Genomic DNA, 16,689 nt, shown 5'->3' with positions numbered 1-16,689 from the left:
AAAATGCAAAGTACACGGAAACAGCGCTGAAGATAAAGGCAACAGACTTTCCTTCATCACCCCACGCGCAATAGGGACATGTTAGATTCATCTAACCTGCTGATACAGAAAAAAATAAAGGATAAACCTGCTGATAATTTCCCCATAAAAGGAGAAGTCTGTCGAAAATTTTTATTAAAGTATTGTATTGCCCCTCAAGTGTTATACAAATCCCCAATATACACTTATGTGAAATGCACATAAAGAGCTTTTTTCCCTGCACTTACTACTGCATCAAGGCTTCACTTCCTGGATCAAATGGTGATGTCACAACCAGACTCCCAGAGCTGTGCGGGCTGTGGCTGCTGGAGAGGATGATGGCAAAGGGATGCTCAGTGTCCCTCCAGTGCGCTATGCCATCATCCTCTCCAGCAGCCACAGCCCGCACAGCTCTGGGAGTCGGGTTGTGACATCACCATTTTTTCCAGGAAGTGAAGCCTTTATTCAGTAGTTAGTGCAGGGAAAAAAAGCACTTTATAAGCATTTCCCGTAATAAGTGTATATTGGGGATTTGTATAACTTTTGGGGGACAATACAATACTTTAATAAAAATTTTCACCGGACTTCTTTAAGATAAATGAGACAGTCCTAGCAAAATCAGAACTGTTGGCAACTATCTATATAATGAAAATATTCATGACTTACCAGCTGGTCTATTTGAAGTCTGTTCCTTTAAAAGCTTGTCTAATAACAAGATGCACAATTTCCGATTTTGGCTTGTTACTTGCCCAGGATCTTTTCCAAGCCCTCTCAATCTGCTAGCAATTTCATCATTGGACAATCTGTATAGTTCTCTAGCGACTCTGCTTGGCGAATTTACTGAACATGCATGGTTTATGGGTATAGTATTTATTTTATAGTTTCGCCAGTCATATAGTATAGTATTGTCCGAATTTACTGCAGTATTATAGCCAGACTGGTCCATCGATGGCATATGCTTTTCGATAAGAACATGTCCTTTTTCATTATCCTTATAAACATATTCGACAGGCTCAACTTGGCTTAAATTTACTGGGCGTCCACCAGGTGATAGCGGCACATGCTGGCTGACACAATCATGGATTGTACTTGGAGGACGTTGGACGCTACTTTCATCGGCTTTTGAAATGTAAGAAAGTCTGCTGAAGCTGTAACGTGGAGCTTTAACACCGTTTACAGCTCTGTCTTCCACTAATGTACTATGAAAAAAAGATCCTGTACATAAAGATTTGTCTACCATCGTAGAACTGATGAAGGGACTATTTTTACAATCAGCAACTCCGCTAATCTCAGATTCACCATCTTCTGTAAGCCACACACTGTCTGAGATTCCATCACGAGGAGTACAATGGTTAGTGTTGGTTTGATTTGACTGCCAAAAAGATTCTTTTTCTGTCTCTGAAGAAAGGTCATCTGTAAGAAAATTACCAATACTCAGTGAAGTTTCTGCCTCAGAAACTTCTTCCCTATGATTCTGTGGAATGGTGTTTGTCAATGTCAACTCTGGTGAATTGTTCGCCAAAACATGATTGAGCGTTTCAGATGTATTTGATATTTTAATGGCTTCATGCGTCATACTAGGCAATTCATCTAGTGGAAGAGGATGTGTAGAAGATACCAGAAGGCCATCAGGACTCCGGACTCGCCTGCCTCGTTTAGGCATTTCCACAGAGTCCTCAAACAGCGAAGAACTATTCTGACGAAATCTAAAAGAATGGAGTCTGCTTTTACTACGCGGTGTAAAGAAGGGGCTTTTTTCTTCATTTTTTGTGGATGGTGAATGAAAATTCTTGGTTGCCAACATCATTTTATTTAAGTCTTTATTAAGTTCAGAAATTCCTTTTTCATTTACATAATTTTTATGGGATTCTATAATAAGTGTATCCTCGGCGCTACTAGAGGAAGAACTCACGTCTTTCTGTGTATGGCCACAGTGTAGTGATTGTGGTTCACCACTCACTGGTGCACATGCCGCTTTTGATCCAGTCCTATGACATCCTTTTATTGACAGTAATAATTTCCTTAAGTGAACTTGCAAATCCTGGCTGTCATGTTGAGAATTAATAGCTTCAACAGGTAGAGTGGGAGATTGGGAAATGCACTGCATTTCTGAGGATCTTGCCGTTTTATTTGTACATTCAGCTGTAAGTATTCCTTTCCTTTCACTATTTACCATTGGCATGTAAGCCCCTGTTAATTCCTCATTTTCCACTGCTAGCTTATCTTCTTTCAATGGATGTTCAACATTCATGGTTTTGTCTGTACAGGTCTTTGAAAGGCCTGGTGCCTCATCTTTGCTCTGGCTACAGATACCATTTGAATCCTTAAAGGAACTGTCTGTTCCATTTAACACCCACTTTTTATCACCACTATTCCATAGGCTTGTGTTACAGTCACTGTACTTATGCTTAACTTCACACTCAGTAGTATTTCCACATACAATCAAAGTCTTATCCATGTCATCTTCAATGCATTCTTTGCTGTAGGTGTAAGCATGGTCTGGAGAGGTTACATCCAATCCAAGTTTGCCAAAAACATTAAAATCTTTTGTACTGTGATTAAAGTTAAATACTCTGTTACTTTTCAAATCATGCTGTACTGTTGATTCCATACTGCTGCTTACAGGATTGTTCAGCATGCTTGCCTCATTTACTATATATCTAGTATTGGTTTCACAATTGTGATCAACCAAGTGAGGAGTCTTAATTATTTTGCTTTTGGGAGAGTTCTCCAAGGTTATGTCTGTAGAATTAGATTCACTACAGTGATTACTTTTTAACGTCCTAGTTACCGGAACAGCTCCTTTTGCTCCCATTGGCTTTAATTCACATATTTCTTTCATTATTTCAGCACTATAGCCAATTTCTTCTTTTCTGCATTCACCTTTTGTAGATAAAAAGTACATTTCCGCTGGAGCTGAGGTTTCTGTATCATCCATGTGATTCACTGGTGTCACCGTTTGAGGAACAGACATGAGAGATATTTTGGTACTGCTTAAGGGAGACTCTTTATAGGTCGACTCAAGTAGTAGCGTAATGCAGCTCATTCCTATGATATCATCATCAGGTAAAGAGGAACAATTCTTGTGACATCCTGTGGAGAAAATCAGGGGATTAAAATAAGATAGTACCACCTAAGATTTCACACACATCAAGTCTTTTGCAATATATAGATAAACATACTCCAAAAACAAAAAAAAGGTAAAGAATAATAAATTTTACTAAATATAATAGTTATAGATGCTCTGTGTGAATTGCTATTAGCCATAGTTAAAAATTGTATTTATATACACTATTAATATACAGTTAGTCTCAAAGATGCTTTTTTAAGACTGTATTTCTAAAGATGGTCAACTACAAATAGACAAAACTTTTTATTTTATACTTAAGTCAGCCAAACAGTATAAGGTGTACGATGGCCTCTTGCCTCACAATCGACAGATTATGTAGGTGGAGGGAAGGGCCTGGTGTAATGGGTTTTCACTGCCTGAAGAGAGACCGGTTCTAGTGCCAAACATTCATGTGTATAGGGAGAAATAACAGTTGGATGAGTTACCCAAAGCGACTCTGTACCCACAATCTGACCCCCCCAAACCACTTGTACCTTCGGATAGCTGCTTTTAATTCAAGATCTGTCCTGGGGTCCGTTCGGCAAGTGATGCAGTTATTGTCCTAAAAAACAACTTTTAAACTTGCAGCTCCGTGCCAAACGGGAGTATCTATGCCCTAACTTTGCACCACCCCTTTTTCCCCCCTCTCCACCCTCCTCATCTTTAGGAATGCTCCAGGCAGATTGCCTCCTATTCCCCACCTGTGTCAGCCAGGCACATGGGCTGGATCGTTAAGCAATGCAATGTTCAGCATGGAGAAAATGTTCCAGTGGCATTCCTAATGATGAAGAGGGTGGGGAGGAGGGACGGAGGGGTGGTGCAAAGTTAGGGCACAGATACCCCCTTTTGGCACGGGGCTGCAAGATTAAAAGTTGTTTTTTAGGACAATAACTGCATCACCTGCCGAACAAACCACAGGACAGACATTGGATTAAAAGCAGCTATTCGAAGGTACAAGTGGTTTTGGGGGGGGTCAGATTGTGGGTACAGAGTCGCTTTAATGTTAAAAGAAAGGATGTGCAAATTAGCCCTCACAACACTTAGGAAAAAGTGACATCCCTAAGTGTTCTGAGAGCTATTTGCATATTCTTTCCTTCCAGGATTCCCAGCGGAGCAGGAATGGCCTTTAAGTCTCCACTAGTGATGAACAAATACTATTCGATAAAAATAGTACGCTATTCAAATGCATTCAAATATTCGAACGCCAACGCAGTAAAAATTCGATTCACCCTTCCAAACACCCCCCCCCCCCCCCCCCCCCGCCCCACGAGCGCTTTTTTCCAGCCACTAAACATGCATGGGGGAGGGACAGGCACTAGGAATAGGCAGGACTTTAAAAAAAATAAAATAAAATAACTGTGATTGGCTGGCTAAACTACATCACCTCCTGAGCATAAGAATAGTGATTTCAGATTTGTGTCATTTGCTGGTTGAAGCTAGAGAGGGACAGACTGTATACCAGGTAGAGAAAGCTTTTAGGTGAAGTTAGGTAGGAAGGGACCCCCAAAAGCCCTTGTTAGGGCTAAAAGTATAAAAACCATATATTTAGAAGCTGTTGTGAGACAGGCAGTGCGTTTAGACATCTGATAGTGTATACGGCTGTATACTGTGAGTGTGGGATAATAGCTGTTATCTTGCTACTACTGATTTGCGCAGTCTGCGTCCTGTAAATGCGTTGAGCAGCTCTTTAAATTTTATTGTGTTAAGAAAACAATTATAAATCTGGTATACAGCTGTATACTGTGAGGGGGGATACCTGTTATCTTGCTACTACGGATTTGTAGTTAGCGTTAATTTTCATTATTACGTATTTTACACTGCACCTGACCTGATAAGTACGCAAGTGCATACTGCTAGACCAAGAAGTACGCTTCTACTTTACATTCATAATTTGTTCGTGAATCTTCGGTGTACACTTGGGAAAATTGGGATGTTCGTGCATCACTAGTGTTAGATGCACCCAGGCATGCTTCCCCTGCTGTCCTATATATATTCCAGAGGTGTTGGCATCATCTCCTGAGGTGTCATTGTGCACTTGATGACCTAGTGGTTGAATATTGATTTCCAGGTCCCAAGTATTTTTCTCACATAGACTATAATGGGATTCGATATTCGTTCGAATATACGAATATCGGGTGTTATCCGAATCGAATTTCGAATTAGTGACTAGTCACGGGCGGCTCCCTGCTCAGATGAGTAGTTGCTGCCCTTCACACGGCACAATAAAACTTTCTTTTTCTGCTAACTGAAGCTACTGCTGCAGCAGTCTTTAAAAAAAAAAAAAAAAAAAAAACAACAACACACACACACACACACGACTTGCTAACACAACGCAACAAAAGGTAGCACCCAAATTTATAGAAATAAAAGGATCAAATATTCATAAGCTTATCTAAATTAATCTATATAGAGAAATGAATAGACTATCTACCCAAAAGAACAAATTTTACCATGTATTTCATCTGCCAATTGATCAGATACTCTCTCTTTATATTCCTGAAGAGTAACAACACACCTCCTGTTATTCTCCATCAAGGCAAAGTCTAGTGCTGTGTTTCCATCCTGCAATATAAAAAGACATGATGGGAAAGTCTATCAACAGCAAAGGAATTCAAGAAAAATGTACTTCACTTAGGGAAAACAAAGTTACCTGATCCTGAATAGTAGGGTCTCCACCTTTACGTAGTAAGAAAATAAGAGCCTTACAACACCCCCAAGAAGCTGCTACATGCACAGGGGTCAGATCATCAGTAGACCTAAAAAAAAAAAAAATAAAAAAAAAAATAAAATAAAATAAAAATAAACACACACAGACACACACACCAGAGGTTAGCCACGTGCTAGAAATAGAACAAACATGCAATAATTGTTTTCTTTAAAATAATAAACCAGTGAAATGTTTCCAAACCTCATAAACTTTAATATGTTAACCCTTTGAGGACCAGGCCCAAAATGACCCAGTGGACCGCGCAAATTTTGATTTTAGTGCTTTCGTTTTTCCCTCCTCCCCTTCTAAGAGCTCTAGCACTCTCAGTTTTCTATCTACAAGCCATGTAAGTGCTTGTTTTTTACAGGAATAGTTGTACTTTGTAATGGCGTCATTCATTTTACCATAACATGTATGATGGAATTCCAAATATATTATTTATGAAGATATAAATAGGTGAAATCGTAAATAAGAATGCAATATGGTAACGTTTGGGGGGTTCCTGTGTCTACGTAATGCACTATATGGTAACAGCGACATGACACTATTATTCTATAGGTCAGTCCAAACACAACCATATGCAGGTTACACAGATTCTCTAATGTTATATATGTATTTTTTTTATGAAATCCTTTTTTTGGCAATTAAATATTAATAAAATGGGCCTATTGTGACGCTTATAACTGTTTTATTTTTTCACCTACGGGGCTGTATGGGGTGTCATTTTTTCCGCCATGATCTCTAGTTTTTATTAATACCATATTTGTGAAGATCGGACGTTTTAATCACTTTTTATTGATTTTTTTTAATATATAATGTAACATAAAATCGGTAATCTGCGCACTTTTTCCCCTCTTTTCGTGTACGCCGTTTACCGGTCGCAATGACGCTTGTTATATTTTAATAGATCGGACAATTACGCACGCTACGGTATATTATATGTTTATCTATTTATTCATTTTTATATGTTTTATTTATATAATGGGAAAGGGGGGTGATTTAGACTTATTGGGGGAGGGGTTTTGGGGTAGTGTGTTAGTGTTTTGAACTTTTTTTTTTTTTACACTTTTGAAGTCCCTTTGGGGGACTTCTACATACAGCACTTTGATTTCTACACTGATGAATGCTATGCCATAGGCATAGCATTGATCAGTGTTATCGGCGATCTGCTCATTGAGCCTGCCTGTGCAGGCTCAGTGTAGCAGATCGCCGATCGGACCGCACGGAGGCAGGTAAGAGACCTCCGGCGGCCCGTTTCAACGATCGGGACCCCCGCAGTCACACTGCGGGGGTCCCGATCAGTAAGTGACAGGGGACTCCCCCCTGTCACTTACACTTAAACGCCGGTTAATGACACGCGGCAGCGCGATCGCTGCAGCGTGTCATTACCGGTGAGGTCCCGGCTGCTGATTGCAGCCGGCCCCCACCTGCTATGAAGCGGGAAAAACACCCAGGACGTAAGGTTACGTCATGGGTCGTCTGGGGACAGACTTCCATGACGTAACCCTACGTCCAGGGTCGTCTAGGGGTTAAAGAATGCATGCGTACTAGCACACTTAGTCAAGTTCACATCTATCTAAGTTCTCACTCAGGCGCAATGATCTTATATTGGAAAGAACTTTTTTCTAAGTACCGTGACATGCGCAATACATTTCACAATCGCCTCTTGAGGTTAAGTCTAAAAACATGCGCAGTTGTCAATCAACATAGCGCAACTGCGAGATTTGCTCTTTTTCCGCGATAACATGACGTCATAACTGTTAGACGTAGTTCCAACCAAGAGTGATTCTAGTTGGTTAGCTAATTAGCATTGGAGGGATTCTAATAGGCATATGTAAATGCCAGTCAAATCGAGCTGCTTTCATTGGTCTATTAAAATTTGAGGAGCACACTCCTCCTGCGACCCAATTATGAGACTTTGGTTTAAATATTACCGCAGTATGCGGCGCCGGTCATTATAGAAATCCTCTTGAGAAAGCCACTAGTGTATGTGGCGAAACGTTGGGGTTAGGTGGCGGATGTTTGTTATATGTTGTTTTTAGACAGACAATAGAATCAATGAGCATCCTTATCGTATAGCGGCAGCGGCACAGACTATATTCGTGTACTGGCTCAGCCTGAAGCCGGACACGATATCACACTTTGATTATTAGTCCCTTTTGTTTAAATGTCAAATAGTATCTTACATTTATATGATCTAAGGCTACCGGGTTTGGCGCTTTCAGAGTATTGCATGGGCAGTGGTCCCCCTACACCTACCCGCTCTATAGCCAGACGATCTATTTATTTACTTACAAACATAGACTTAGCAAACTAAAACTAATTCCATCTGATTATTGGGTATTATACATTTCCAAATAAACAGGGCCCTGGTGGTGACAGCGCACAGAGTTTTTCAATACCTTGGAAACTTGCTTTATGAGTAGCCGAGCAGATCACTGTATATGTACTTATTGTAAATTGAGACTGCATTTGCAGACCAATAGTTTAGTTGTGAATCCATAAGGGTTCAAACGGGGATATGATATCTGGTCAATGGGTAGCATATACCCCCCTACCTCGTTTGACATCAACCCATGAAAGATATTGCAACTAGTACTATAGAGCTACTTAGTTTGCTAACACTTACCATCTCTAAAGGGACGCAATAGGGAGGAAGTCTTTACAGAATGGGGTGTTTTATGCTTATCCCAGTTTCTGTGGTAAATTCAAAAAAATTCAGTGACTCCCTCCTGTGGCATTACAGCACTTTAGGATATTATTCTGGTATATCCAGTCCTATTTGCCAAGCCACCATTATACACTGTCAAGGTTCACTTGAACCAGTAAAGGATGCTCTCTATTGCTTCATGTTTTTAAAATTATATTACTTATCGCACAGTTTTTAACATTATTAATAATAAAAGTTAAGTCTTATTTACATTAGAGGTCTTCACAGTTTGTTCTATATTGATCCGTTGTCTCTTATGTTAAAGAATAAACGGTGAGTATAAGTTATTACGATTTGTAAACCACTGGACAACAAGCAATCTGGTCAGTTCGCATATTCTGCAAGGATGTTCCCAAACACCTTCGCAAAATGTGCAGCTGCAGGAGAGATTACAGCCTCCAGTCTTCTTTGGTATAATACCAAAAGGTTTGTAGATTTAGGGATCTTCTCAAGCTCTAACAGGTTGAACAGGGACAGTCGATGGACAGCCATTTATTAGGTCTCTCCAGACGGTCTTGTGATGAGCAGTGCCTGTTTACTCCAGACATGGAGATGTGCTGTGCACAATGATGCATTGAATAGGCTGCACAAAAAATCCAAATCAGCCAATGAATGAACATTTTTTCATTTTTCGTTTTACACAGGCCAAATGTCAGCAGTGACATTCCTAGGATCAGTGGCCCTATGTGAATTTACCACCGGTGACTGCAATTAAGGTGTAGAAACATCTCTAAAGATGACCAAGAGAAATGGGGAGGCTACAGAGCTAAATTTCAGGTGACAGCAAAAGGCTTGAATACTTATGTCCATTGGTAAATCTTCCATTGGTAATTTTAGATTTCCTTTTTAATCCCCCCTATAGTTTTGCCCAAGATTGCTAGGGCTGAGTCACAATAGTTTTGCTTTGGGGCCTCATTAGACAGCCTGATATTAATTGTAACCCTATTACACAGTGCAGCATGGACTGTGTGTATACATCTCTATATCTCTCATTAGCAATGTCCATTCAGCCCTTACTTTAAAAGTTTATAGAGTCCGACGCTTCATTCATTCTCTATGAGCGTCGGACTCATCTCAGGAGCGCGCGCGTGCCGGGCTTCGGGCGCTGAAATCTCCGGGGGAGATCAAGAAGCGGGACCCCGCATGATCAGGTAAGTATAGGGGGCTCTAGCGGGGGGGATGGGAGCCTGTCACCCCGGCACGGGGGGTGACAGGTTCCCTTTAACAATGAAAGGTGTTACCAGTAGATGAATAGCACAGATATTAAGTCCCTATACACATTATACTTTTGTCGACCATCCATACTGCTTGCGGTGGGTTTGACTGCCGGTATGTGGGTCTCCCAACAGATCACTGACAGATGGAAAATCACCGCCTGACCTGTTTTATTGCTAAATACAGTTGGTGTCAAAAAAATAGAGCTCAAAAACAAGGAGAAAAAAAAAAAAAAAAAAAAAAGTGACAATGAAAACTAGCCTGGTCTTTAAAGTGTCACTGATTTTAGGAAACTTTGTAATTGGGTTTATTATGCAAATATGCCATTATCTGCATTCAAAAAGACTTTCCCCAGGTCCCCACCTCCCTCTCATTCTGCTGCTCATTATCAGGAAATCTACTCTAACCTATGAGGGGTGAGGAGGGAGATTAGTCGCCAGCAGAGAAGGATTACACAGTAGGACCTGTGTGAAAGCCCGTATTCAGAGGTCAGAGAGGTCTGTGCTGACTTTAGAGGAGATAGCTCGGTGATGTCGCTGTAAATTAACTCTTTGTTGTCCTGTTTTGGTGCCTCATCTCCCTCAACCCCTCCCCTCTCCATAAGACAACCATGAAGACAGGGGTGAGGGCTTCAAACTGCTTTTTCATGATAAAAATGCATTTTTCGGCTAATAAACCCAATTACAAAGTTTCTTAAAATGGCCTGTACTATTGATTTCTGCAAAAAAACAATAATTACTAACCGGTAATGTCTTTTCTTTGAGCCCATGACGGCACCCCTGGAGAGGACCACCTCCTACTCCCACTGGACAGGAAACAGAACACTGGACCTTAAAAGAATCGCCTCCTCTCACCAACACCAGTTTTTAGCAAGGATCCTAGGAGCGAATATTTAACAAACACAACGTAGAATACAATCTATGTCATAAATATATATAATTATTTTTTTTTTTTTTAAATAAAGTATATACATTAAACATACATTAACTCAGTCAAGGTATGTCAGATCTTTTAGAGGGCGGGTATTAGGCGGAGTGCCGTCATGGGCTCAAAGAAAAGACATTACCGGTTAGTAATTCTTGTTTTCTCTTCTCGCCCTATGATGGCACCCCTGGAGATTAGATTAGGAATTTTTTTCCCCGCCTAGGGAGGGACTACTGTGTGAAGCACTCTTCTACCAAACGCCAAATCCTCTGTTGAGGACAGTTGTAGCCTATAATGTTTAAAGAAGGTGTGTGGAGTACTCCAAGTAGCGGTCCTACAGATCTGTTCTAGTGGGACAGATGCCCTCTCTGCCCAGGAAGTGGCTACTGATCTGGTTGAGTGTGCTCCAAACCCTATCGGGATATCCCTCCCACTGATTTTATAGCATTCCCCAATAGCCTGTTTCACCCATCTGGCGATGGTCTGCGAGGTAGCTGCCTTACCCCTGTTCTTCCCCTGAAAGGATATGAGGAGATTGTCAGTCTGTCTCCAATCTCTAGTCACGTCAAGATAGTGTAATAAGATACGTCTAACATCCAGTGTATGAAAGGCTGCTTCTCTGTCATTAGATGGATTATTACAGAATGAGGGAAGAACTACCTCTTGGGACCTGTGGAAATTGGACACCACCTTGGGAAGAAAGGCGGGGTCAGGAGATAAGATAAGATAACTCTGTCGTCCCTAATCGTCATGTATGGAGGGATGATAGAGAAGGCCCCGATTTCGCTAACCCTTCTGGCTGATGTGATAGCAAGCAGAAAGGCGAGTTTCCAGGATAGTAGTTTGATTGGTAACTCTTAACATTGGCTCAAATGGAGAAATGGTCAGTCCTGACAGAACTACATTTAAGTCCCAAAGAGGGACTCTGGATTTTATACTGGGAGCCAGTCTAGTGGCAGCTCTTGTGAATCTCTTGACCCATGGATGTTCAGCCAGTCTGAAATCGAATAGTGCACTAAGGGCTGATACCTGAACCTTTATAGTGCTTGGTCTCAAGTTCTTGTTAAGACCCTCCTGAAGAAAGTCCAGAATCAGTGGGATATTAGGAGGAGCAATCACATTGATCGGCTGATTCACATATCTGCAAAAGGCCTTCCAAGTTCTCAGATAGATTGCTGATGTCACCCTCTTTCGGCTGGCCAAAAGTGTGGATATAACTTGAGGAGATAGCCCTCTGTCAATCAAAAGCTGCCTTTCACACGCCAAGCTGTCAAGTGAAGGTTCTGCGCTGTCGGGTGAAGTACTGGTCCCTGGTGAAGGAGATCCCGTCTTTCTGGAAGCACCCAGGGGTCTGTTATCGATAATCTCCACAACCAGGCGAACCACACCCTTCTGGGCCAGAAGGGTGCAATTAGAATGGCATCTGCTTTGTCCTGCCCGATCTTGCGTATTACCCGAGGTAGAAGCCTGATTGGTGGAAAGGCGTAAAGGAGATCGCTTTCCCAGTTCTGTGCTAGGGCATCTATGGCTGTGGGGTTGTCCTTTTGAGGCAGGGAATAAAACTCTCGTACTTTCCTGTTTGTCCTTGTGGCAAATAGGTCTGTCTTTGGGGTCCCCCAGAGCCTGCAGATTTGATGAAAAATTTCTTGGGATAGCTCCCATTCTCCCTGCTTTAACTTGTTCCTGTTGAGGAAATCCGCTGTTACATTGTCCACTCCTCTGAGGTGTAGCGCTGTCAGAGAAAGAAAATGGGGTTCTGCTAACCTGAAGATGTGGTGTGTGATCCTCATCAGGTCGGTTGACCTGGTTCCACCCTGATGATTGAGGTAGGCTACTACTGCCGCATTGTCTGATAGCACCCTTACGTTTTCCCCTTGAAGCTCTGGCAGTGCCTGTACTAAAGAGAGAAAAACGGCTCTTTGTACGTTCTGGGATTCCCTGGCTTCCTCCGGGCTCCATTTTCCTTTTAGAAGAAGGGGTCCTGTATGAGCCCCCCATCCAGAAGGACTGGCATCTGTTGTAATGGTCTTTACTTCTGTAATATTCCATGGAAGACCCTTGTCTAGATGTTCCCGTTGCTCCCACCAGGACAGGGATCTTAAAGTCTGTGGAGATAGAAGAAGAGGGAAATCTAGGGAATCAGTTACACCATCCCATTCAGACAGAATTTGATATTGGAGCCTTCTGGTATGATATTGTGCTCACGATACTGCCTGGATACAAGATGTTAGTAGTCCTAACAATGACATGGCTGATCTCACAGTAGTAAGGGGATTAGCAGAGAGTTGTCTGATTCTCGTCTGGACCTGTAAAATCTTATTCTCTGGGAGAAAGGATTTCTGAACCCTGGAGTCTAAGTAGATTCCCAGGAACTTACACCGCTGGCTAGGTGTTTTATTGGATTTTTCCTCATTGACTTCCCATCCTAGAAAGAAAAAAACTGACTCTACGAATTTAATATCTGTCTCCAGGGCCACTAGAGAATTGTTAATAATTAGAAAGTCATCAAGGTAGGGGATAATGATGATATTTCTTTCCCTGACATGTGCCATGACCTCCGCCATTACTTTGGTAAATGCTCTGGGAGCCTGGGAGATTCCAAACGGCATGGCTGTAAATTGGAAATGTGAAATCTCTGCGCCCATATTTACTGCTACTCTCAGAAATCTGTAATGGTCAGGATGCATAGGAATATGGTAATAAGCATCTCTTGAGATCGATGGTGGCCATAAAGCAGTTCTCTGAGAGATTAAGAATGGCTGAGGATATCGATTCCATTCTGAACCTCTCGTATGTAAGGGCCCTGTTAAGTGGTTTGAGATTAATTATAGTCCTATAAGAACCATTGGGCTTTTTCACAAGAAACAAAGTGGAGTAGAATCCTATTCCCCTTTGCTCCCTGGGAACTGGGATAAATACTTTTTTTTGTCTAAAAGGGAATGAACCTTAGCTAGAAGAGCCGTGTGTTTGTCTGGGTCTGATGATAGTTCAGTGCATACAAATCTTTCCCCTGGGGAGGATGAAAAGGAGATTTTAAGGCCAAACTTTATTGTATCCAACACAAAAGTGCTACCAGAAATCGTACACCACTGTGAAAAGTAACAAGCCAAACACCCTCCCACAGGGACCTTATGTCATTGAGGAGCTTTCTTGTCAGAAGAGGGAAAGAGAAACCCCTTATTCTTCTTCTGAGGTCGCCAATCTTTTCTACCACTGGAACCTCCACCCCTTGGCCTCCTACCTTTTCCCCTGAATGATCTACTGGTTTGTTGGGGTATAAGGGGAAACCCCTTCTTTCTGTCCGAGGCCTTTTCTAGGATAGATTGCAGGGCTGACCCGAATAGAAGCTTCCCTTCGCACGGGACTCCACATAACTTGGTCTTAGATGTGGTATCACCTTTCCACTCCTTTACCCATATAGATCTTCGGGCTGAGTTTGAAAGGGCAGCTGACCGTGCCGATAGTTTTAAAGCGTCTGCCGACGCTTCTGCAATAAACGATACTGCATTGTCTATTGTAGTAAATGCCTGGTTAAATTCCTGACTTGGATTACTTTCTTTGACTTTATCTTTAAGTTCAGTCATCCACATTTTAAGTGATCTAGCCACTGAAGTAGTCGCAATTAAAGGCTTGAATGCAGATGTAGAGGCCTCCCAAGACTTTTTCAAGTAGATGTCAGCCCTTTTATCTAGAGGGTCTTTTAGCACCGCTGTGTCCTCAAAGGGTAGAGCGTTCTTCTTAGAGATTTTTGTAACCGGATGATCTATCTTGGGAGCCCCCTCCCAGGATTCACAGTCCTCCTGACTGAAAGGATATTTCCTTTTGTACTAGAAATAAGAAAGGTTAGAATCAATACAAGTGTTATATCACGTAGTATAATTCAAAGATAGATGGATTTAACACCAGACTTACGGCCCGAGGGATAAAGAATTTTCGATCTGGATTGGGCCACTCGTGGCAAATAAGTGTCTTAATACTCTAGTGTACTGGAAACACCAATTTTTTCTTTGGAGCTAACCCCTCAAACATTATGTCCTGTACGGATCTTGGTTGAGGAGTGTCATCTATTTCCATAGTCAATCTGACGGTTTTAATGAGAGAGTCTATACATTCAGTCGGGAACAAGGACCCCGCCGATTCCTCTCCTGAGGCCTCCTCTGGTTCGGAGACTAATTCGCCCTGATCGTCCACCCCAACTGATTGATCCTGATCTTCCTCATTTATTGGAGAAGGATCCATATGCTGACTCTGTCCCGCAACTACAAGTGGCTGTGAGTCAGGAGGGGGGATTACACTGACTTCAGGAGTCTCAGAGGAAGTAGAGCGAGAAGGTAAGGAAGCCTGCAGAAATACAACAATAAGCACCCTGGTAGGGGGAGTCTAAAAGGAGGAAATCAAATGATGCTACAAGATACTGCTACCTACCCTGATTTCTCGCCTAACCATGTCCCTCATGTTTCTAATGAAGGATGGTCCTTGATCTTCTAATACTCGGTTCATGCACCCCCCGCACAAGGTCTTATTGTATGTACTACTAAGCCTCTTTCTGCAGACCGGACACTCTTTAATCTTACTACGCTCCTTTTTAGAGGATTCCTCCTAAAATATAAACCATAACATTCTGATAAGATAGTGTAAATTAATATGATATGGGGAGAACCCCTCTTACCCCACCATACCGCTGGATTTTCAGTAGCAGAGGTCTGGGATTGTTCAGCGCCTTGGGACTCCATCTGACCCAGGATTGGTCTTAGGTCCCACAGCTGGCACAGCAAAAGCACAGCAACCAAAACTTAGCAGCAGGCTCACTATGCAAGTGCAAAGCACTCTGAGCCATCTTGCTGTCTTGTTTAAATATGGCGCCAAAACGCACCTAGGGCTGTCTGACCCCGCCCCCGCCGCGGCGCTGATGCGGCACACCCTCCCGCAGTCTCATCCCGGCAGGCAGAGGCCTGGGCCTATTGAACAAGGCCTATAGGGACATTCCCCCTCCGGAAGCACCGTCCGGCGTCATCACGGCTTCCGGGAGTGCGCCGCAACACGTGGGGACGCCGCGTCTGACGTCATCACGTCCCCCTGTTTGCGCATGCGCACACCGGCCGCAGTACTCGCCTGGAAGGACGCCAGAGGGGCCGGGAGGACTCGCGGGGCCCGATCAAGTGGAGGTGCTGGACGGGCATCAGTCTTCAGGTTCGGACGCCTCGGGAGCCGGTAAGCCGCTATGCCGGTGATCCCCAGCCCTATGAAAGGTCCTCCATGTCCTGCTCCCCTGGGACAGGAAACAGTAACTGGTGTTGGTGAGAGGAGGCGATTCTTTTAAGGTCCAGTGTTCTGTTTCCTGTCCAATGGGAGTAGGAGGTGGTCCTCTCCAGGGGTGCCGTCATAGGGCGAGAAGAGAAAAATAAATTAAAAATTAAACGACAGTGACACTTTAAGTGGTAAAACTGCAGTTTACAATATTTTGTCCATTTATCTAGTAAAAGCTAAATCATTTTTCATACAACAGACACCTTTAGTAATATCAATCACGCAGAGGTCCCATGTTAGGGTAGCTTCACACGGGCGGGCTCGCAGCGAGATTCTCGCTGCGAGCCCGGCAGGTCCTGGCAGTTCCCATAAACTACATACTTGCTGCGGACCGCAGCGAGTATGTAATTGTTCCGCGCTTAACTCCTTCTACTCCCGGCCGGCTCCCCCGCTGTAAGCAGCATACATTACCTGTCCTTGCTGCTCGGGTCCGGCGTCCTGCTCTCCCGTCCGGCCAATTAGTGTGTTGCCCAGCCGCAGCCACTGATTGGCCGGGCGGGAGAGCAGGACGCCGGACCCGTGCAGCAAGGACAGGTAATGTATGCTGCTTACAGCGGGGGAGCCGGCGGGAGTAGAAGGGGTTAAGCGCGGTACAATTACATACTCGCTGCGGTCCGCAGCAAGTATGTAGTTTATGGAAACTGACAGGACCTGCCGGGCTCGCAGCGAGAATCTCGCAGCGAGCCCGCCCGTGTGAAG

The 16,689-nt window shown here is 43.1% G+C and overlaps 1 protein-coding gene across 3 annotated transcripts in view; it reads right to left on the bottom strand.

The window, feature by feature from the left end:
• LOC138796914 (uncharacterized) overlaps window positions 1-16,689 on the bottom strand; it is a 46,783-nt gene that overhangs the window by 25,308 nt on the left and 4,786 nt on the right. For all 3 annotated transcript variants that reach the window (XM_069976651.1, XM_069976653.1, XM_069976652.1), the window contains exons 3-5: window positions 5,778-5,883; window positions 5,578-5,689; window positions 685-3,111 (exon numbers count right to left, since the gene is read on the bottom strand). In XM_069976651.1, coding sequence (XP_069832752.1) covers window positions 685-3,111; window positions 5,578-5,689; window positions 5,778-5,883 — 2,645 coding nt within the window. The remainder of the gene's footprint in view (window positions 1-684; window positions 3,112-5,577; window positions 5,690-5,777; window positions 5,884-16,689) is intronic.

This window comes from Dendropsophus ebraccatus, chromosome 7 (assembly GCF_027789765.1).
Source record: "Dendropsophus ebraccatus isolate aDenEbr1 chromosome 7, aDenEbr1.pat, whole genome shotgun sequence".
NCBI classification, from domain to species: Eukaryota; Metazoa; Chordata; class Amphibia; order Anura; family Hylidae; genus Dendropsophus; species Dendropsophus ebraccatus.
Note: the sequence above shows the minus strand (reverse complement) of the source record. Positions and strands in the feature narration are given on the sequence as shown.